General features: G+C 35.8%; 1 protein-coding gene and 1 long non-coding RNA gene across 5 annotated transcripts in view; one reads left to right on the top strand and one right to left on the bottom strand.

Annotated features, from left to right (window-relative positions):
- Positions 1-24,838, top strand: part of LOC110834116 (zwei Ig domain protein zig-8-like) — a 520,500-nt gene that overhangs the window by 484,788 nt on the left and 10,874 nt on the right. For 3 of the 4 annotated variants that reach the window (XM_087348580.1, XM_087348582.1, XM_022072950.2), the window contains one exon: positions 6,548-6,684. In XM_087348580.1, coding sequence (XP_087204706.1) covers positions 6,548-6,684 — 137 coding nt within the window. Of the gene's footprint in view, positions 1-6,547; positions 6,685-9,453; positions 9,563-24,838 lie in introns of those variants that run through there. The other variant, XM_087348581.1, reaches the window with a different exon arrangement.
- Positions 21,529-23,768, bottom strand: LOC110834117 (uncharacterized). Its single transcript, XR_002544488.1, has 3 exons — positions 23,702-23,768; positions 23,258-23,476; positions 21,529-21,629 (listed from the first exon to the last, which is right to left on the bottom strand). It is a non-coding gene; the product is annotated as an uncharacterized LOC110834117 (long non-coding RNA).

The raw sequence follows: 24,838 nt of genomic DNA, 5'->3' as shown, positions 1-24,838 counted from the left end.
GTCAATAATTTTGAGAAGAAAATATATAATTGTAATAATAATCGGAAAATGGGAGTAAACCTACTCCATAAACGTCGCGTGTATCAAATATACCTCAGACAGTGTACAGTGCCCAACATAATAGTGGTATAATTAGTAGGCCATTATCCGAAACATTTATTTATTTTTTTAAAATTGCCCCGTCATAAATGAGTAATCTTCTTGTTACAAACTTCTTCCACTATTAATTCTAGAATCTCGCCATAAATATCTCTGTGATTATATTACCCGGCAGTAGAAATCCCCACTGAAGTTGGGAAGCAATTACACGCTTGAAGGGGCTTCATCTGCATGTCTGGTTTGTGGCCGTATTTGTCGGATTGGATTCGGGGTTCAGTACAAGATTTCATCGAAGATATTAGGCAAGGCAGGGACGCAGGTGTCTGCATTGTTCTTTATGGTTCGCGAATCCTTCTCTACTCTCTCAGATTTACTGTCAATTAACTGTTAAATCTCTCCCTAAACATTCACTCATCTTTACATGCAGTTGCCACACCTCCCAGTTTTCATACCTCAGTAGAATAGATACACTTAAAATTATTCATTGTCAGGACTTTTCCATCGCCTGTTCTTTAAAACCACGACGTTTCGGAGGCTGGTTCTGTCTCCGTCTTCAGGTAAGAGGTACCTACTCTGTTGGGTCCCTTAGATAGAGCTAAGAGACCCAACAGAGTAGGTACCTCTCACCTGAAGACGGAGACAGAACCAGCCTCCGAAACGTCGTGGTTTTAAAGAACAGGCGATGGAAAAAGTCCTGACAATGAATAATTTTAAGTGTAAACTGCCGTCGTCAAAAACCCTTTAGAATAGAATACATGCATTCTATTATGCAATATGCCCCATTTATCTTTAGCCCGTCCATGACACATTGACACTTTTATTAACTATAATATTTTTAGAAGATTTGTAAATAATACAGATTTCCTCAATAAACTCTGAGTAATATAATGTGTAATTATTCATCTTCGCTATAAATACACTTCTCGATTACGAAAAAGTTGAAGGGAACCTTGGAAGATGATAAAACCAAATTTAAGCGGGATTTCACTCATCCACAACGCGATAACCAGCTTAACACTGCCAAGTGGGTTCTAATATTATAGGGTCCCATATATCACCTGGGGTATAGACAAAGTTACCATTATATACCTAGTTCCACAGGGACATAGTCTCACCCCATCGCAACAGTGACAACAATAAGAAATATGTACATCGTCGCTTTAAAATGTTATCTTCAGGGAGTAAAGTATTTTTGATTAATCCTGTAATTAAATTAGAACAGTATGGGTTGTGATCCTGCTAGTAATTCCATGTAGCCTTGTTGGTAACCACCTACAAGTCTATACCACCGTCAGAACCGTGGATACCACAATCCACAGGTTCGTATTTACGAGGAAATCTTAGCTCTCGTATAAATCATGAGATTAACTCGTCATGTACTTTTGCGTAAAACAGGGTAAAACGAGATTGGTAGAGTATACTCCAAAGTGAGTAAAAGTATCTCCAAAATGCTTTCTTTGCTATCTTAGATGTTGTTCTTTATATTTATTTGGAGCGCAATGATTAAAATGTGGGCTATTTCTTCTTCATGGGCTTAATATTAAATTAATTCAACCTATTTAATCTCGTACAAGATTTACATGATAATTTGAAGAGTTTTGTTTATTTATTTATGTATTTTTTTACTTATGTTATTATTTTTTCGCTATAACCAAACACCATTCATGTGGAGTTTTATTTGTGCCTTGATTTAATATTGAATCGCATTCACTTTAAATATATTTTCATGAAATATACTTTGGTTACCTAAATACTTACTCCATGGAACCGAGTCTTTCTTGATAAGCCAGCAGTCTCTCAGTCATTCAAGATATTCCCACCATGTTATGAAACTCGAAGTTTTATTTCCGTGTTCACAAGAACCTGCCACTAGTCCATATCCTCAACCATATGAATTCAGCCCATGCCATCCCATCCTGTTTCACTAAGATCAATTTTAATATTATCATCCCACCTGCGTCTAGGTCTTCCTAGTGACTTTTTCCTTCTGGTTTGCCCACCAAAATCCTTTATGGATTTCTCTTCTCTCCCATGCGGGCTACATGCCCTGCTCATCTCATCATTCTAATTATATTTGGCGAGCAGTGCAAATTACGAAGCTCCTCATTAAGCAACTTTTCCAGCCTCCTAGGAATTTATCCTTTCTAGGTCCCAATATTCTCTTCGGCACCCTGCTCTGAAACACTCTCAGTCTACGTTCCTCTCTTTTGTCAGAGACCAAATTTCAGGTTGACAAAGAACCACAGACAAAATTATAGTTTTGTATATTTTAATCATTAAGTTTCTAGATAGCAAACGAGGCGACAAAAGATTCTGAACTGAATGGTAGTAAGCAAAACCCCGAATTTAATCTGCTCTTAATTTCCTCATGAATAAAATATTGATTTGTTATTCTCGCTACCAAGTGTTTTTACTTTGCTACATTTTCAAATGAACCGTTTGCTCTCTTTCTGTTACGATTTTGCCCTGGATTCTGGTGACGAGTTGTCACCATATACTTACTTCGTGACCAATTTCCTTACTAGCATCAATTAGGGTTGTGTTTTTCTTCATGGTATATATGTTATCTATATAAGAATTGCTATTTATTTTTACACTTGGCCATGTTAGTATCATAATCTTTCTTTCTTATTGTAAACGTTAAATTTGTAAACAACACAGCGAAAACAAATTAACGCCTATTTTACCTTCATGTAGAATATACAGAGTGGATGGGAAGTAAGAATGGATTGAGAAATGGTTATAACCTCTATATTTCCAATGCAAAGATAATAATTTAATGCCTACTTCCTTCCCACCCACCCTTTATTTATTAGATATCATCTTCCTTCAGTTGATCAGTTGATATGATTAGATTAGATTAGATTAGGTTATTCAACAACAATATTTCAGCTGTAGAGATTATATGTGTACTATGTTAATGAGATGGAATGATGATCATACGTAATGAATATATAATTATTTTAAAGATGTAGACTATTGAAAGGGGCCATTTAATATTCACTTAGATAAAAAGAGTAAGAACTAATGAAGGCCTCCATTGGTTTGGCACAAATTCGGTTTAGACTAGAATCAAACACTTGACTATTGTATTTACAACACCAGGACTTCCGACTGTGGCTTTGAATATTAAACTGATCCCAGTAATTGCAATTCGGCCAGTGTGGTATAGGAGAATGAAATGACTTTCCTTCATAAAACAGCTCCAACCGCGTTAATTATTATTCCTATACATTTAACCTCACATTTTTTACAGCGACTAGAGAATCAACTGAGTATGAATGTAATTATAAATGACGACGAAAGAAGTCGCGGCCTCGTTTAAGTAATTAAAGTGCAAACTTTGTGTTTGGAGGGGGCAGTGTTTGACCAAGTAACTGTCCCACAGATTTGTCCTGACGTCCTTGCGCATTCAAATTAGACAATTTATCTCAGGATGTGTGACGTACATGTACGTTAATTTGACTTTTCCTTAAACTTAGAAGAACCTTAAGTTTCTCTCTGTTATGTGTAAACAATTTTAAATTCATTTTATGTGGGTTTAAAAGCACAAAAATATTAGTATTCTTTTCTGTATGCCTAAGCGCCTTTTCTCTGTTGAATGTAAGGCAAACCCGGAGGTAGAACAGGTGGTTTAACTAGTGTGTTTATGTGCGTGCATGTGTGGGTAAAGAGAGAAGATGACAAGACTCTAGAAACTGTATAATATCTTACTTGTCAACACAGTAAAATTAAATTGAATTGTATACGTCTGACATAGATGACAGTTAGTACGAGTTAATGTAACTTAATAGAGAATAAACGGGCAATATTAGAATAAGTGTAATAATTTTCGTCTATCTTCATCATTTGTGGTGTAATTGAAGCTATTAAAATACGCGGCGAGCTTTCGCGGTCAACGTTTCTTCCGTATTAATAATATTTATCAAGAAAATGTCTCTGAACTGCTTTAAAGAAGGTTGTATAGTGTAAAAAAAATCATTATACACTTGTTCTTTGCGCTCTTTTGACCTTACGTAAAGTTTCGTGTCTTCTACATGCCTACCACAATCAAATTGTCAGTTTTAACTTTACTTTTACCTTTCATTCTTACACAGTTTCCCTGTTTGTTATGGAGATAGTACTGCATACAAAAATGACAGGGAATCGTGAGCTAACGACCTTTAAAATATTACATGTTATGATCCTTTCAGCACATCTCCCACAAAATCCCATGTATAGATATTTGCATTATAAAATAATATAATTTATTCTGGTGAGAATTAAAATGTGTGAAATAAAGTTCCTGTGATCTTTCATCATGCCGTTCCGGCATTGAATATTTCCGGTACGTGCATTTGTATTATTTTATTAATGAGCACAACTATTGCATTGCTGGCAAATCCTCACGTCCTTGGGTCTTGGCTCGTCGCCTAACTTGAGGCCATTAAAGCAGACCAGCCCTCTTCGGACTGGACATAGCATACTCTAATGATGCAATCGATAAGTCAACCATTCTGCATAATTGCAGCTAGTAATTTATAAGTATGCCTGACGTCATACGACAAAGAAATTGCATGTTCAGATAATATCTGGCCTGCAGGTTAATATCCAGGGAATGTTTTTGGAGGCTGCGTTGAACATCGCTCTCGAAGCCACAAACCCTGTAGTATATTGAGTATATTGATTAGGATGATCCAGTTGCATATATTTTTATTTTCCAATACGCATTGATCAGTTTTCAGATATTCGATTCGGTTTTGTAATTTGTGTGTCTGTATTTGCTGTCTTGTCATGTAATCAAATGCGATATGACATATAACAAGAAAGTGAACCAGTTTCATGTGATTTTGCAAGGTGTTTTCACAATATTGACACCAGTATATTCAATATTGTGTTTTATTACAACGAAACTTCGTGGGTTATTCGAATAAACTTTTGACGTAAATACGTCTATAAGGAAGGATCATTCGGCAAAAAAGTGGAACGAAAAAGGGGAACGAAAAAAGGAAACGAAAAAAGGAAACGAAAAAGTGTAACAATGGTTACCTAGGGAACGTCGTCTGTTTACTCTGCATTATTGTTACCTACGGAACGTCGTCTCTTTACTCTGCATTATTGTTACCTAGGAAACTTTACATTACCTTACCTTACCTTACATTACATTACATTACATTTCATTACATTACTTTACATTACATTCAGCTACCACAGACCCATCTTAAGCGTAACTAATTCAAGTTGAATAAGCAATATCTTAATCAAACTTATCTCAATTGTAAAGCATGTATAAAGGAAATAATTAGAATAAAGCCAATATATAAACTTCCTTTCCATATAGACGTATTTACGTCAAATTCTCCGGAACCGTGGTTCCACTGACAACTTTTTCTTTTGATGATATTCGCAGAGAGAAATCTGGCGTAGTAGATCAAAAGAATACGTGGCCAAGACCATCCCAGCAACGCGTTAAAAATTTAAAATACTATGGCTTTTGTCCAAAATGTTACCAGTCGTACTGTTGGTGCTTTCTTGTCATGATACGCGTTGCTCAATGCTTTCCGTAATGTATTACTCGATTTAGATGCGAAGTATGTTCGAAAATGAACACCTATCTGGTCGTGAACACGACATGTTCGCACCTGCATGGTTTTTGCGCGTCTGGCTTGAGCAGCGGCATAGTAACCAGGATGACATTGACACGATTGTGACAGGTGAGGTGGGGAGATTCTATATTATATGTTGGTGGACCTGCTTTTGATTTGTTTTTATACCGTGGTTCATGTTTGCCATTGGATTGCGTTATATATTATGCATCTTTTATAGGACATAAAAGTGACTCCCAGTTAAAAACTAATTGAAAAGTTGTTTAAGAAGAAAAAATCTCTCACTTTGTCTTTAAATGCAGTACATATTCGGTTTTCGTCTTGAAGGACTGAGGAAAGCCACCGACATTCTACTGAATACCGTCACTAACTCAGCCGAGATTTTAGTCGCGAATCTTCCATATACAATTACTTATGATCTAATATGTTAGCTAATAACTGTGTAACCATTACTCGTCATTTATGATGAAGTAATTTCGTACCGGTGCACAATTTTAACCGTAAAACCAGATTTTATTGTTGTAATCTAGTATCTCCGTATTAGATTATCAGCTCTGACATATGGTGGTTTCCTTAAAATTGTCTGTGAAAACGTTGGATGCTGACTTTGCTATGGGACACATAATTTAATATTTACGGTTATCCTCATACTCCTTTAAGATGTGTAGTTGATCTATTATCATAGATTAATGGCTGGGGAACTCTAAATTTTACGACATAGACGGCTGCGAACTGACCGAATGAAAGTTGACAATTTGCCTATATCCAGTGTGTTTGTGGTTTAGTGAATGTTATTCCCATGCTTGTAATACGTGTCGTTACATGAAACATGGTTTTGTGAAGCTTTCATCTTTTATTTACAGCGTTAAGACGGACATTCAACCTGGTGGAGCCATGAGCCGTCTGTACATTGCCAACGCCAATAAACAGGACTCTGGTAATTACACCTGCTCCCTGGCGGACGTGGCCTCAACCACAATTGCCGTACACGTCCTCAATGGTGAGCAATTGTTCCCTTAATAAATATTAGTTCTGTATTGTTATTGTTGGGACGCGGCGAGAGTATGTATTTTTGTGTATGTGAGCCCCTAACGAGTCCTTTGTGCATCCCCCATATGATACAAGGGTGAATAGGGAGGAACAGTGAAATTATATAAACAGGAGACTGCAGGAAATTGAGAAAAAAGTTTTGGTACAGGTTAGCCTCCATAATGTCCATACCAGGTTTTATCAAAATTTGTCCACAAGTAAGTTTGCAAAAGCTATGCAGCCGTCATTTCAAACATAAGTGGATCCGATTGTAACCATCATCCGAACAACCATTTCTTAAGTGTGCTAGTCGTTAGAGATGTGGTGTCGTTCAATTAAAGTATCACCTGGCCGTTAAACACATCCTAGGTCCAGCATCTCAACCCCTACCTTTGAGCTACACTGAGACCCACTTATAAAATCCATGAACCCTCACCTTGGTAGGTCACTATCGTCATCTGGCACCGCACGCTACTGAGTCTGTGATGAATGCAGAAGGCGTTGGAACTGTGGTGATGTGATCGAGTTTAAGGGTAATTCTTAGTTTTTGTAAAATCAGTTTTTAAATGCGTAAAATTTCTCATAAGTAATTTATCTTCGCATTCGAAGTGTTCCAGTTTGTTGTTAGAGGTGCTTACATGTGGTATTGTAGGTAAATACAGACATTTTGAAGAACATGCTGTCACCATCGTCATGGCTGAAGTGTCTGAGATTTAGCCTACATATGAGCGTAAAATTTGTTATTATCTAAGGAGGCGAAATAAAATATTGCAGTAGTAGATATGAACTAACAGGATTAAGAGGGTACATTTTTATTTCTGTTGCTTGTACAGTTGAAAATTGCTTTCTTGTTACATTTCCACCCTCTTTTTAGTGAAGAAGGTGTCTTCAACAGCTTCATAACATTATAACACGTTTATTTTTTTTTATTTTTAACAACTGTATTTTCCTTTTAACCCCTAGGAGACGACACCGTTATTTGTCTTTTTCGTATCCCATTCAAGTTACTTTCATTACTGGTTTTGTCACGAGGTTGGATTTTATGTAGTTAAATCGAGGATTGAACTCTACCTACATGAAAAGCTCTTTCCTATATGATGCCTCTTCTAATTAACTGAGAATTCACCCAGAGGCAACACAAACTGTAAATTAAGTTCTTGCCTTGCCTTATAAAACTGAGGGTAAAAGTACAACAGTGTTGATATTAAATCAATCTATTCTCAGCTTAGAAGGAAATTGTAGAGTAACCCCGTAATTTTTACGCTAGAACCAACGTCATTACGATGATCAAATCCAGGAGGTTGAGATGGGCGTCATATGTAGTGCGCATCGAATAGGTAATTCCGTACAGCACTTTAGTTGAAAACCCTGTAATTCGTAACACGTGTTAAAGTGGATTTTTCCTGCTCTTATCAACACAATAGTGAATGTTCTGTTTTCAAAGTAATTGGGGAATTTCTATAGCAGCTTAGCAACTATTAGCTTCTGATAATATGGTACACATACCGCCTCCAGTTACTTATCTTGGGCTACCTTATCTGTTTGCACTGCTATCACCGAACTTCATAGCGGATTTATCAAATTCTGCTTCATATTCGGGAGACCTGGTATCGTGTGTGACATTTTTCGTGTTGTTCCTCATTCCCTCCATCTAAATGCCGTGACAGCAAATTGAATTAAGCCATGACCGCTTTCTTCCAAACCCTTTCCCATTCATTTCTCACTGATCATTCGGCTTTGTATGATTCGAGTTACTGACAGCGTCATTAAATAAAAAGCAGATGAATTAAATTTTAAACTTGAATACTGTTTGTATGTTCTACGTATTTGAAATGTCTGTTATAATCATGAATGTTTCTTTTAACTCTTATATTTTCCATTTTATTCAGTTTCTTGCTTAATAATGGCATGAAATCGTTGATTCAGGATATTGTTGTAGTACCCAGGTCTCGGTTCCAGTTGTTGAAGGACTTAAATCCATCCTTCGTAAGTCGTGAGTAGGTTTATTTACTGAAAGGAGTGTCTAAGATAAGAAGCAGATTTTTCTTATGAAATAATTAATTTACAAATTGCGATGTACTTTGTTCAGAATCCAAATAAATTTAAATGTAATTCCAAATAAAACACCAGTTACCTCGGTCACAGATTTATAATTCGATCCATCTCTAAACATGCTCGTGTTTTGACCATTTAAATTTGTACCGGTTTTAATATTATTACTGGAAACCATAACTAGTTGCAAATCATGCATTTATTCGTATTTTAAATCGTTATCTGTCTGGTCAATTGTGCGAATTAATTTTTGTATTGAGGGAGAATGTAAAAGTTTTAAATTTCGTAAACCTTATTTTCTATGACTTACTTAAACTCTATATTTTATGCAGTTCTGTTTTAATCAGTTCTGTTTTAATTCCCTGGTCACTCTTTCTCTTCCTAGCTTCACGTCTTTTTTTAAATTTATAAACATTGCACTTACCCTCTAGATCAATTTATTTTGCTTGCGAAACTTTTGCTAAAATATTCGTTGCAACTTGTAAAGACCGTGAGCCGTTATAAAGACAACAACGTGCATAAGGAGGGTTAATAATGGACTGAACGTGTGCTTCTTTTATAATGGACATCCTTAGCTGCAATACCAGAGGCCCAACGATACGAGTATTTATGTTCATAGTTCAGACCTTAAATTTTATATTACAGTGTACAGATTTGATATTGCCCCAGTGTTTTCGTGTGTTTGCAGGAGGATTAATCAAACTGGCTCACATTTATTACTGTAAATTAAATGGCACCCATAAAAATAGGAAGAATATACAGGAATAAATACATTACGTCAAGATCTTGTAAATATATGACAGGCAAACCTAAACTCGAATAATTAATTTTGTGTTTTTTCTGAGATACGAAATAAAATGTATATATCTTCCTTATTTTTTCTTATTTTAAACTATGTAAAAAAGTTATGATCAGTAGCTTTGACTCTATTTTAATAACCGCAAAGATGGCATAGGGAAGCCGAAATATTAAATTTATTTATGATAATAATAATAATATTTTTCTCCTCATCTATACTTTTTGTAATAGTATCAGACGATGGCATATTAATTTAGTGTTAAGCTAGTTTCCCATTTAAGAAGAATTATTTTTTGTAAGTTTCAAATATCAAATATTTTCCATCATCAAAAATATTAAATGCGTAACTGATACGCGTTTAAGCACCACTATATTCAATAAACATGTATTTGGTTTTGCTGTCATACTTACTTTCGGTAATTTTCAAGCACGGCCGCATTAACCCGACATAAAACAAACCCATTGAAATTCGATTAAATATTGTTGCTGTAACCAACATTTTACGGAAATCCGAAATATGTTACTCGTGGTGGTTAAGTGGAGAGAAGACACTTTATTTTTCTGTGGTTTCTAAACCGCAGAAACGTAATTATGGGGCTTGATAGATTGTGGTACAAAACACATCGAACAGTGGACCGCAATTTTGTTGGAAGTGCCTTCAGTCAATAAGCGAAGCTGTGCACTGTAGGAAGAAATCCTCTCTTAATACTGTACCTCAGGCTATTAAATTTATTGGATTGTCCAACGATTTAAAATGATTAGCTCAGATATCGAAGCATTGAAATATTTCCTGAAGGATTAATTTTCCACTGAGTAGGATTGTTCCATCTGTCAACTATAGATTATGATCAGCTGCATTGTACTGCTTTCTTTCTCAGAAGATTTTCCTAAGTTGTCTCCATTCTTACCCATAATGCTACAGAATAGCGCGTATCGTTTTCATATACGTGAATACAGTAAACATTGCGCTTTTGCGTATGTTTTTAACTTTACTTATCGTACGTTAAAACATTTCCGTACGAGAAAAGTGAGAAATATAGATTTATAAACTTGTAATTGAATACAAACAAGCATGATCACTTTAGGAATCACGGTGTATGGCCTATAAAATTGTGGTATGATAAATACTTTTCCGAAATTTTCCGATGTCACAGTGTGGACTGAATTTAACTTAGTCAGGGTAAACTCTAGTAGCAGATTGCTGTTTACATGGTAAATAACTTTGGTCTTCATGCGTGATAATTTTTTTTTACAGACTGAACACACATGTATCAGCTTCTCCATAATCCTACATGTCTTAGGTGGACATATTCTTCGAAGCATCCTATTTCCGAACATCCTTAATACGTGTTTTTCCCTTAACAAGTGTGTTACCCATACAGGACAACAGATAAAAATAATAGTATTTTATATCACTGAATTTAATTAACTCAAATTAATGAGTCCAACTTCTGCTTGAAGTTTTTTACACTCTGTTCTAGTCATCGACATTGATTTGCAGTCAAATTGACAAAAGCGGCTGCAAACTGTACCCTTTTGTATTAAAATAACGCTCTTGCAAGAACGTTTCGTGTCTACTGAAAATTCCGGTCTAAACGTAAAAGAAAGGTTTTGAATAATTCGGATTTTATGAGCAGCGATTTAAGTCTGTTTGGTTAACTGAAGCAGTCGATGGACAGCCATAAATTCCGAGACAGTGAAAAAATTCAACGTCTTGTGCGTCATTATTTCTGAAACATAAAAAAAATAATTGCACTTGAGTGCACTGAGCGTCTACAGATGCTGATAAGCTGTAAGAATTTTGAAAGCAACTGCATACTGAAATATTTATCGAAACTTGTAACACGTGCAGGTAAATTAAGCAGTGTAATTTGTCATACGTCCTCGCATTCTGTCGTGGCCCACAGTTAAACACTTGGTCTCCCCTAATCACTATGACCACTTTGATGTTCAGATTATTGGGCACAGACCACACAGTTTCCAACTGTCCATCTATTTCTATTTGTGTGCATGGTGCTGACAGGATTAGCATGTAGATCCCGATGAAATAAAACAATATGAGCATTTAATCAAAGCATTTAATCACCGTACACGGCTGTGGGTAATGTTTGTGTATGCACAGCCTGCTCGCCGCATTCTCTACTGGGAAACTTCTCTTGTATGATTTCAGACTGTTTTAGGCCGCAAATTTATGTTTTGACAGGTGTAACATTCGTTACTTCAATGTCGTGACTTAACAGGGATTTGCGTTTGTGCCTGTTAGATGTCAATTACTAAGCTGCATTCAGCGGATTATAAATGATTGAACAAAACACATAAATAATCCTTATCAAAGACTGGATGCTGGTTTCAGGGAGTTGGCATACAGATTTCCACAAAACTGCATAAAATCTGGTACTTAACAACATTGCAACACAAAGTAGCAATCAAATAAAAGTCAAATTGTTAGTTTTAAATTTAAAGATGGCTGTCTTCCGGATTACAGCGCCGCGTAATCTGGTAGAAATTTACTGACGTTTCAGAGCTTCTGTCTCCTTCATCAGGGCTATACTTTAGGTGGCATTGTGACAAAGCAGTAGATGTGATGCTGTTTTGTCAAAATCTGCATGGCAACTACCTGAAACCAGAATACAGTCTTTGGTACGGATGAGTTATGTGTTTAGTTTAGTCATTTAATCAATTCCCTGGTACTGGAAACAGCAGGTACCGCTTAGGCTTTGGTAAACGTGTATCAGAAAGGAACCATTTTTATATTAATCGCCTTCAGAACCTCGTATCCTACTGTAGTCCTCAGTTTTATTTTGTTGGTTTACGTTTGCTTCATCTTTACAGTGTGGAAAATATGTTTCATATGCACGAATGCTAGTATGAGAAATGATTGTTAATTAATTCTTGGCTTTCATACGACACGTGAATTATGTTCGGAGTGGTGTCTCAGAAGCAATTTATAAAGAATAATTAATCAACTACTAAACGATGATTAGTAAGCAGCTTCGTTTCTTAAAAATAATGAGTAGTTAATAATTGTCTGCCGACTGCAGTGGCCACGTGGTCTGAGGCATGGTCCTCGTGCGCCTGGTCGCTGCGACCGTGGGTTCGAGTCCCACTCGAGGCATGGATGTTTGTCCGCGTCTCCTCTTCCAGTCCGGTGGGTAACGACTGGCCACGGAAGGCAAGGCGAAACCACCGTGGTACTTTCGGAAGAGAACGACGGTCAGGTCTGACCATAGACGATAACAAAAATAATTGTCGAAACTTTTGTATTCGCCACAGGCTTAATATAACGATATTCGTAACTGGAATAAAAAAATTGACAGTGGAACCACGGTTCCCAAGTTAACGTTGATTAACGTTTAACAGTAGAAGTGTATTTGTACTGAAATAAAATTTTATTCACACATTAATGTATACCTTTGCATCTTATCTATACGTCACATCATCCACTGACAGCTTATTTGTGTGTTGCGTCATGCACTCAACACACTCACTCTAGAACCGTTCTTTGTTACCAAATAAATGGCCAAAACTCCTAAACCGTAAGAGTTAGCTGAAATCTGTTTGCAAATTTGAAAAGCTCGTGTTTATTTACGTATTTCACTCGTAACATGTCCGATCTAACTCTTACGCTTTAGACGCGGCAAGCGGTTGAAGTTAAGGAACGAGAGTATAGTTATTACATGTTTTGGGTAATTATTTCAAGAATGTGTAAAATGTGCATTATAGAATAAAGTAAACATCAAGTAGGAAAAGCCTTTTATTTACTCTTTAATTTACATATGGGTTTATATTCTCTATCTTACATAGGTCTCGAGTTATTGGCGTTTGAAGAAGTTACACACCAGCGTTACCTTACGTCTTACAGTTTCCGTCGAGTGTGCCATGATTTTATAAACGTTATTCAACGTTAAAAGTATTAGGATATTTTTATGTACGCAACTTCTTAAAAGTATTTCTTGAAATGTATGCAACAATTATTTGCAACTTAACAAAAAACTTGACTATATTAAGAATTTAGTCCGTACCACAAAGAAGACACAATGCTTTACCGTTACTAAGATTAAATATTTTATGCTGTTTAAGGAAATAATCGCTATGTATTTTGAGAATCGTACGAAACTCATAGGTACGAAGTGCAGAGTTACTGATGGTTAAAGACGATGGTAAATGGTAGTTACCACTGGGCTTGAAAGGGCTAATTCCAAACTTCTAAATTACAAATATAATTTTTCTGAAAGGAAAAAAGTGCAGTAATTTTCTGTAACGCTGAACTGTGACTTTATTTGATATGAATACGCTACTAACAAACACTGGGTCTTTATTTAGCTCTCCCTCGTACATCCTTTAGAAACGAGATGTAAATTAGCCTCCTTCTTCTGTTACATGAACGCGCATTACAAGCGCCAATTAGTAGTGCAGACTGAATTATGTTACTGATAATCTGAAGTATAGTGATTTTACCATTTTCACAAGCAGCGTAAAATATTTGCGTTAGTTTAAAAAGAACTAATTAGGCCTTCTTCTTTTTAACGAAAATGGATATCATTATTATAATTATTATTAATAATAATAACAAATTTAATGTAATTATTTAAATGGTATCTAGATAACCAGTTCTGTATTCATGATCTTAGAAACGACAAGCTGTTTTTTCATATATGATTATGTTAGAAAACTTGTATCTGCTATCATAATTATGGTTAATCACAATTTAAAGGTCAGTCCATGAGCGAGATAGAAATGTTTCTGTTGTCAATGGTTTTTGCAAGAACATTGACATTTGATTACAATGCTTGCAAGAAACGTATTTTTATCGTTTCTTCCACCATTCTATGTAAGTTTCAGTTTTTTCATTAGGTCCAAATTAATCTTTTTTAAGGTTATCATTTAATGTCTTACGTAATTTGTTAATTTTATTACATTATTCTATACTGCAGTGTTTTACCGTGTGTCTGCAATTTACCTTCTTTGCCTGTTATCATAAAATCATAAACTTGAGTCATTATAAACCATACTCGACTCTTGTGTAATTTTAAATCCGTTCCACACTCTCACACAGTTTTACTCTAAGATTTGTCACAGTATTGCACTCCCAAGTGGGATAATTTTTTCAGGTGTTTCCACCATCATTTCTTATATCTGGAGCCTACACTTCGACTTTATTAGGTTTAAATATTCTTCTGACAAGAACCTTCATCTTAATATTCTTTCTTTAGGATGGAATAGAACGGTTTTGTTGTTGTAGTGGTTATTATTAATATATTATTATTATAACATTATATTCTTAAACTTTGTAAATTATTTTAATAACAAGTAATAAAAGATATTTAACATTTCTATGTGCAACGTCGAGGCGAATGAATGTGACGAAAAGAACATTCACAATAGTTCTGGAGTAAACTTTTTTCTGGGTGTGGCACTACGTAGTATTGGAATGAAAGTCAACCACCATCTGCTGCTGTGACCTTCCTCAAAGTTCATGTAATGCTGTTCTGTTTATACGCGTGAAGAAAATGATGCCATGTTGCTAATTCCGCGCCATGTACAGTACCCGCTCTCCCACTCACTCTTGTGTTATCATTTCCAGATGACAGCGGTATCAGATTACCGTGCGTAAATCATTAGTTCGTGCCCGGTGTAAGAGTTCAAGGTACTCGAAATTAATGACGAGGTTTTAACTCTTGATTATGTTGGTGTCAAGAGATGAACCCCAATGAAACTTCGAGCGTCGAGTACGTGAGGAGACGGCGAGAATGAGAGAAAAGGAGATTATCTGGCGTCGTTTTACTGAAAGCAGACATTGACGAGTTCTTGCTCTATATGCTGCGGCTTAGAAGAAGGAAAAATTCGAATGACATAGGCTAATTTACTGTACTATCGTCATTTAAATTTGGATTTTAAAGATGTAAAATTGTACTGTAGTTAAAATTCACAAAATAGTCTATATGTTACACAAACTCATACATACATTGTATTGGTAAATGGCAAGTCTTGATGGAACATTTAGGTTATATTTACTGGAAGTGTATAAAATAATAAGGCTATTGTTTACTAAACAATATCATCATGAAACGATTTATTTTTTATTAAATTTCCACTTATTCATTCAAAGGCAGTTGCTTTGTCTTTTGATACAGCAAGTACTGTAGTCTCTTTTATGTGATATTTTTCTCACGACCCATTTAATTGTGGTTGTGTATGCCTCAGGTTCAAAACTAGTGGCTTCTGTGTACCGTCGTAATAAATGAAAATTACACAAATTTAAGAGCAAAAGCGCCCTTATGCACAGTGTGATTTTCAGTAAATGTGTTCCACCAGAATATAATCCTGTTTTATTCTATCATGTTAATTAATAATGCTGTATATTTAAACCATATATTTAAGAGGGTTTTACCTTACTTCCTGTAACAGTTTTTATTCTCCTTATTTTGTAACAATTTAAATAAACGAATAAATTCAGAGGCTGTCAGAGTCCACACATATGAAATTTTAATTAAAAGTAAGATAAGTAATTGGCAGCGAATATTATCGAAGTCACAGAACATCAGACTTTACAGTTGAATCAAATTTGCATCATATATTGTTATCATGGTGCTGTGTTTCACCTGTGGTGATAAGTACTTTAATTAATATTAACATAAATTTTAAATCGCAAGATTTAATCTTTATAGAATCAGAAGAAAAATTTATTGTTTAGTACTACTGGATACTCATTCTTCAAGTGCCTGAGAACTGCGGGTTCCAATTTTTCGTTGGCTTGATCTATCCTTGGACGAGGGATCGTCGCAAGGCCTCTCTCTGCCTGTACACAGGACAGCACAACGCAGAAAAACGCGGACAAACATCCACGGCTTGAGTGGGATTCGAACCCACGGTCCCAGCGACCAAGCGGCACAAGGCCCACGCCTCAGACCGCGCGGCCACTGCGGACCCCATTGTTCAGTAACTAACTTCAAATAAATTTCTTTCTTATGCGCTTTGTGGTCTTGTAATTTCTGTAAATAGCCTGTATGTTAGGTTGATCATACTGATATTAAATTTGATATTTTCTAATATTCGTAGACGAAGGTTTACTCGTTAAGCTCTGTAGAATAAGAATTATGTGATGTACTGTCTCATGTAACTATTATAGTATCTGTTGTAAAAGTTACATGCTTCAACGCACACCGTTAAGAAAACGAACAGCGGAACTGAGTCGAGTGAAGACAGCATAGAACTCGCATCGTAGCAAAGCTAGCACCACTGCACTGTTTACTTGGAAAGGGTTTTGAAGTCTTTGTGTGGCCTTGAAGCATGAAATTTTGTGACGGCTGTTATAACTCCAGTTATGTGCACCGATGGTGGTTGCGCTGGCTTCGCATATATTTTGACTACTGGATTGTGATTTCCAGTCTCCCTCAAGGCAATGACGTTTGTGTTCAGTTTTTCTCTATTGTGTTGTCCTTTACAGGTCGGGAATATGCGATGGGTTGATCCCCCGTTTAGGAGCCATACCGATTTTATAAACGAATGCACAATTTCAGAATTGTATTTCAGTTAGAACAGGCTATCAGGCCTTTTCAGTAAAAGCTGATGAAGTCGTGATTTTAAATATAGTTTTAATTCAATTTATATCTGGACTCTTTTTCGATTAGTTAAAGCGAAATTTAATAACCTGATATAAACGAAATTAACTTCTGTGGAAATAATTGTTGACGGTTTTCAAATATTTTACATGCAAGTATATATTGCGTAGAAATCTCCCGAAACTGCAGTTAGCGCTGTTGGAAACATGTGTTCTCTTATTTAAAGATGTTAGTAATCTGTAAGAAAAAAACTAATATATCTCAGGCAGAGGCATCGGTTTTCAAGGTGCCTAAAATACGACTGTATATAATGTATTTTTTGTGCAAAAGTCAGGTGTGCCTATAATAATTGCGTATTGCATGTTGCGTATTAATTTTATTATTTTTTCTGTAGACTTTTAGTAATGTATCACCTGTTTGTTACTGTTGTCATTTATATATTACATTCTTGAATTAATATGTTATCTTAATTCTATAACATTTGTTTTTACTTGGAATCATTCAAATATTAGTTAGTAAAAGAATTAAAATGATTATAATTTCCATTTTTTGTGGTTTTTAAATTTTCTCTCACGAACCTAGTATATAGATAAGTGTATAGAAATTATTATAATATAGAAACAATACAGCACTAAAATTATGGATAAAATACGCCTATAGTTCGTAACTATCATTATCTTAAAGAAGAAGCACTATTATCAATATAAATTTATTTTGTTCATTTCTTCTTCATCCTTTAATGAACTTTGTGCCGCCCAAAGTTGATTTGGGTGCCTCTGCTTTCAGTGTGCGTTTAGAATTGTGTCTGTAAAAAATTTATCCTTTCGGCTTATATTTGAACTTTTTAATTATATAATTAGTTAGTGGTATGCAAAGAAGTTCTTTATGGAACTTTTATGTCTGTTATTTGATTTATTTGACCTAGTTTTCACATTTTCTAACTGCAACAGAACGTTACATATTATCGTATTTCATAATTTTAATATTGTTTCTGTGGTCTAATATTTATGATATACAATTTTTAAACCAATAATTTACTAGTATCATTCTTAATACTTATAGTAATAATAATTTTAAATGGGCACCTGGAATTAAAGTAATTGTTAAGTTATTTCATATTTAATTAGTATTTTATGTCGTACAACATGTTCCTATTATGTAGTAAGAAATTTAAAATTACTGAAATTATCAGAATCAAGTCAGTAACTAGAACTACTACTACTACTACTACAAATTTCGCACAGATCTTATGCCGGATTTCACTAGTTTCATAAATATTATGAAGTAGGTTTAAGAGCGATTGGTCATACGTGAAAGAGAATTCATATCGGCGTAATTATTGGAATTGGCTCTGATTCTGTACCACTCGGTTTTAAGATTACTGAACTGGGTTTACGAGAGAGTACAATAAGTGACCAATGTAAATAGAGGATTATTTACGCTGACAAGATAATCGTATATTAACGTTTGAGCGCCATTACTGGCCATGCCAGTGCAAATGTATTGGTTGTGTCTACTGCTTAGTCTGTGGAATTATGGAGACCACAGGAAGTGCAAAGATTAGTTTGTGCCCTGTGTGTTTGATGATTGATGATAGTGGTGGTTTGCGTGCTACAAAACGTAAAGGGAACGTTGCGTAAGTTAATTTATCAAACCACAAAAGGCAGTCGCCTAAGTAACCGCGAAGGATGTGAACCGCCATTTATAGCTATTTGTTTGACGTGTGACATAGTACAACATCGCATTGGAAACAAACAAGAAATACATAATCTGATAAGAAAACAATTACTTGATTCAGAAAGCGTATCTTCTTGCTAATAGATGGTACATATAAAGGCAGTGTTTTGTAAATACTACAAGACCGTCAATAGCGACGGATGGTCCTCGTGATACTGAAATAAAACCTCGGATCTACTATAAAAATTTCTGAATCCTCGTTGTCGTCAAAAAAAAATGACGTCATCAACAATGCCAACTTATATTTGTTTATATTCGGCATTATTGTGGAACACAAGAATGCCGAGTACAACACAAGAATGCCGAGTAAACAAATAATGCTTCACAACAAAAACTATCAAACCAGTCGCATGATCTCTGCTCCAGAAGCAGCACGTCGCATTCTTAAAAACTGACTGACAGTTGGCCTAAAACATCAGAAAAGTGAAAGAAGAAGTTATCAACTATTTGAAGTACCAACTCCAACAAGGTAAACTAATACTCATTCGATATATTACGATTAAGAAAGTATTATGAAAACTGACTTTATGATCGATTTTAAGACGAAGATTTGCAGGGGTGGGGCTGGACGTAAAAAGTTGACTGAACAAGAACAGTTGGCCTCTGAACAGCGACGTAAAGAACTACAACATCAGACCTATTTAACAAATAATGAAAAGCCAGTCGCATGATCACTGCCCCAGCAGAAGCACATCGCCTCCGAACAGCGACATAAAACTATTTAAGAAATGTTTGGTTTCTTACTTAAGGGTTAAAACACTTGAATGAGACACTAAACTAACCCCCGAAAGGTTGGTTGCTTTTTAAACACTTGACCAAACCCCCAAGGGGGGTTGGTCAAGTGTTTTAACCCTCCATTCAGGGGGTTTAGTTTAGTTCCTTACACAAAATTATAAAACGCAACAAACTCCCCGAAAGGGTTGGTTGCATTTTAAAAACTTGACCAACCCCACCCCCCGAAGAGGGGTTGGTCAAATGTTTTAACCCTCCATTCGGGGGGGAGGTTAGTTTATTTTCTTACACAAGATTTTAAAACGCAACCAAACCCCCGAAGGGGTTGGTTGCGTTTTACAAACTTGACCCCCCCCCCCCCCCCCCCGAGGAGCTCTATAAAGGAGCGCTCTGCTCTAGTATACTAAAAAGCGGATAACGAATGCCTGTATAACGAGAATCTCCTGTATTCTCTAAGATGCTTTAGGCATTTATCTGATTAACTTGAATAATGTCGTCATAAGTCCTCACAGTGGCCGCGTGGTCACTGGGACCGTGGGTTCGAATCCCACTCAAGGCATGGATGTTCTTTCGCGTCTTTCTGTGTTGTGTTGTCCTGTGTACAGGTAGAGGTCTTGCGACGGGCCCATTCCACGTCCAAGGCGTCCTACCAACTGTCTGATAGTTCAAACCCAACGAAAGTTTTGGACCCGCAGATGCTCAGGCACTGAAGAACGGGTCGTATAAAAAAAGTCATAATTCTTAGAACAGCCGACATCAGATATCAGTTGTGCATAATTGAATCTAATATAATAAGCTAAGAAATGTATGCACAGGGTAAAATTTCTCATCGTTCGTTCTGTTATTTCGTGATGAACTAGCGGAACAGACGCTCATCTGATGTCATGGCAACTAGAATTCCTAATATTTAATATTTTCCGTCAAATCACAATTTTAATAAGATAATAAAATATAAAATATTTAAAATATCATTTCACGTTCCGCATCGAATGATCGATTTACAAATTGGAACGTCTCTTACGACATGTTTCGGTTATATTTAACCGTCCTCAGGTATAAATTAGATTGGTAAATTTAAAAGCGAATTATAATCATTTACAATGTTATGCAATTTATTGAAATGTTCTTATCAGATTACTCTTATATATTAGAACGAAGGTATTGTTTTTTATATGGCGTGGTTCATCTGATGTTCAATATTAGTCTGTAAAGCAATTATTTAAAGAAAATATTAATAAATATGGAGTAATATAGAAAACAAAATGATGGAAGTAAATAAATAAATAGTAGAATCATCACCGGTATGTTTTTATTAAATTAATTTACTTTATTTTACTTATACATTTTACTATTTATTTATTTACTTCCATCATTTTGTTTTCTATATTACTCCATATTTATTAATATTTTCTTTAAATCATTGCTTTACAGACTAATATTGAACATCAGATGAACCACGCCATATAAAAAACAATACCTTCGTTCTAATGTATAAGAGTAATCTGATAAGAACATTTCAATAAATTGCATAACATTGTAAATGATTATAATTCGAGTTTTAAATTTACCAATCTAATTTATACCTGAGGACGGTTAAATATAATCGAAACATGTCGTAAGAGACGTTCCAATTTGTAAATCGATCATTCGATGCGGAACGTGAAATGGTATTTTAAATATTTTATATTTTATTATCTTATTAAAATTGTGATTTGACGGAAAATATTAAATATTAACCTAATTCACAATATGACGCAAATATACTAGCTTAGAATTCCTAAATTAATAATTGGTTCCCACATTAAAGGGAAGAAAACAACACAATGATTCACAGTTACAAATATCAGTTATTTAATAACATTGCATAGAAGACATTCTTTTACCTACAAATGGCGTTAAGGTACTGTGGGATCTAAACAAAATTGAATCTCCCACTGCCAAATTTTATAAGAATCCATTAAGCTATTCTCGAGTTGTTTTGTGCGTATAGACGGATGGAACGATTTTACGAAGTTCCGCAGGGTTGCTGCTACGCCTGAAAAGAAGGAAATGCATGACTGTTAACAGGGGATCATTTCTTCATATTCAGACTTCGTTTGAACAATCTTAAAATACGTGTAGCCTTTATGCCCTACAAGTTATTCCCACTTCATTCTCACTTTTAATAAACTACTACGTTGATGTTACAGTGTATCTCATACAATCCGACAGTTTTATTAATTAACTGAAAGAATGTGTTACATATAATCTTGTATCGAAGTAATTTTATTTATTAGTAATAATTAAGTTGAGTAATGGTTGTTACATTGGGTTTTGGACAGTAGACACTATAAGACGTCGTGTACTCAGATGACAACGAGTCCCTGCCATTTCGCCATTAGAGACAGAGGTGTGGAGGGGGAGGGTTTGAACTTAACACGGGAGAGTAATTAACGTTCGGGGTAATGTGGCAGTAGTTGTTGTTGCAGACATAGGAAAGCTTCCCACTGTCCATACAAACTCATTCCCAGTAGAACCCAAAACACAACAATCCTATGTTCTCCCCGTTTCTAGCATTGTCTGTCTGTATGGATACTCTCTTGTTTGGCGGTCACAATAACCTCTTTACACCTCGCCGTCTGACTATACTAGAAGCATTTGTTTACAGGATTGGCGAACTTAAGTAAACCATACATGTAGAGACAAAGCATGTTGCACTGAAATGAATAGGAATCAGATTTCTATCGGTAACAAAAACAGTGAATAGAAACACCAACTGTGTTAAAATTACTCCTAGTCGTTTCTGAAGGATTTCGTGCTGCGAAAAACATTTGTGTAAAACATAAAAGCGCGATTATTCGCTTGAATGTAAGAAAAATCGACGTGTGATCTTCATCCATCAGGGACTACTTTATTTTGAAACGTCTGGATATTCAGAATTACAGATGGTTGTTCAGATATAATTAATGTTTTATGAAAAGATCTGATACGAGGTGAGATTTCACGTTCTTACGGAGCTATTATGTAGATGACTGTTTTCTAGATTGATAGCAATGTAGTTTTATAGAAATTTACAGATGTCTTAGAGATATTGGCTGCCTCGATCATCATGGCATCGCGTAGGACAGTCATCTTCATAATTGAGAATCCGAAATCTTACTGAATAAATCTCTGTGGGATGTGTATTCTGCGTTGTTTTCGCAGATCTATAGTTCACTCATTGAGTTATAGACAAAGACCTAAGCTCCTCTGAAATGACGGTCAGTTTCTACCGACGAAACGGCAAAACAGTCTAGAAGAGATCGAAATTGTATATGCCCATTATTATCCCACCGTATATGCTGTATATTTCGCATGTTTAAATCCGTGTTTTAAAGCACCCTAAACAGATTAAGACCACGAAATATGTTGTTTCGGCCTCTCCTTTTGAAACCTGCTTCGCGTTCATGACTAGACCTAGTAGAATAGTTGTAACTTCGAACCCTGCAAACGACATATTTTTATTAGACAAAGGTTTTAACTGTTATCTGACGAAAATAAATTTGTTTTGCAAAGTACGTTTACGCCTGTGAAGTATAATACAAGTTTACTTGAACGAGCGGGAAGCCACGAATTATTATTTTCCTTACAGCATGATAAATGAATTCTTCTAGAGCTGCAGGCAGTTTTTCTAGGGTTACGTACCTTCCATTGTCTAGCCTCTCGCTGTGACTCCAGTTCACAGACTTCGTTAGAGCTGTCATCTTGTTTGCTGGGATGCTGTATGACGTGATATAGCTTGCAGCTGTCTGGTTAACCGTTGTGGACCTCCCTCATTCCCCCATTGTCTAGATGCATCTTCGTTCCCGTGTTATTTAAAATTATTTCCAGAGCTGATGTAGGCGGATCTGTTTTGACTAGACGCTAAAAAAATACAGCGAGGTATTTATGTCTACTTCTTGTTCTACATTTTAAAATTCTCTACATTTATATAAACCAAATTCCTGGTAGTGGGTAGTAAAAGACCGGTATGGCGTCCGTTTTTCGTCAGTGTGTAGTAAACTTAAAACGGTACTAAAATTTTAACATTACCGATTTTCTGATATGTCAGACTTATGTATACTCTTTGACCTGTGTAAATCTACTTACTACCTTTGCATCCCATATTGATAGCTTTACGAAGCAAACGGTTGCCGAGCCAAGAGCCAGCTACGGGTATACATAGGTTTTTGCACTATAAAACCAGTTACAAGTTAGTAACCGGACCACAGACGGAGAGAGAGGGAGATAGGGAAGGACAGCACTATAAGAAAGGATTTTAAATGTGACGTTTGAGCTAAAGCACACTAGAAAATTATTATGCCAAGAAATATATCGTCTGGTAAAGGAACCACGACACGTTAGCTGTTTGCAATATCTGATCAATTGCCCTTTATATTTAAGTAGTTATGTTGTCACCACTTCATGGAACATGTAAGAAAAAACATCCAAATATGGCGTTGGCAGTTCTCCGTGGTAAGATTTTTGTTTTAAGAACTTATCAATAAATTCGGAAATTAATGGCTTCTTAGCTAGATATGATATAAATTAAGAAGATAGCTGTCTTCCGAGTTGTTGCTGTAGAAGTTCACTGATGTTTTGGAGTTGCTTGCTGCCTCCATCATCAGGGCGATCAGTAAACTTCTACCAGACTACACGGCGCAACAGTTCAGAAGACAGCCATCTTAAGCAATTAGGTAACCCTTCTTCCAGATTAGGTTGAGTGGGGAAAAGTAATGGTATTGGTCATAAAGCGCTGTCAGTATTTGGATGATACGTGTTTCCTTTGCAGTTTGCACGTGGTTCATTATTCGTGAGAAATCAGAACGTGTGGAAAATTCTGTCCGACTAGAATCGCGTTGCGGTTGTCTCAGGGTTTGAAGTTGTAGGCTGTGTGCTATCACGTGACTGCGGTCAAGCAGGAGTTAGATTTCGAGATCTGGTTACATGGAGTTCACATTTCGTGCGATCTTTCGAGCGATCTAGAAACTCTGTAATAACAAAAATACAAAAACGATATAAGGGACTTCACTACAGCTAGCTTACAACACACGCTGTATATTTATTCAATTAGTGATTTAGTTTAAGGGAAAAATTAAAAAGCATACATTTTAATCTGACCTGTTGTTTTGTATGGGTGTGAACCTTGGTCTTTCACCTTTAACCGAATAGCGTATGTGGAGGACGTTAGTGAAAAGAGTGCTGAATAAAATCTCTGGACCCAAGGATAACACCGGGCTGACGAAA

The sequence above is a fragment of the Zootermopsis nevadensis genome, unplaced genomic scaffold, assembly GCF_977971745.1.
Source record: "Zootermopsis nevadensis isolate Lab colony 2312 unplaced genomic scaffold, Znev_1.0 Znev_ptg000013l, whole genome shotgun sequence".
NCBI lineage: Eukaryota > Metazoa > Arthropoda > Insecta > Blattodea > Termopsidae > Zootermopsis > Zootermopsis nevadensis.
The sequence above is the reverse complement of the archived record's forward strand: the minus strand, read 5'-3'. Positions and strand labels throughout refer to the sequence as shown.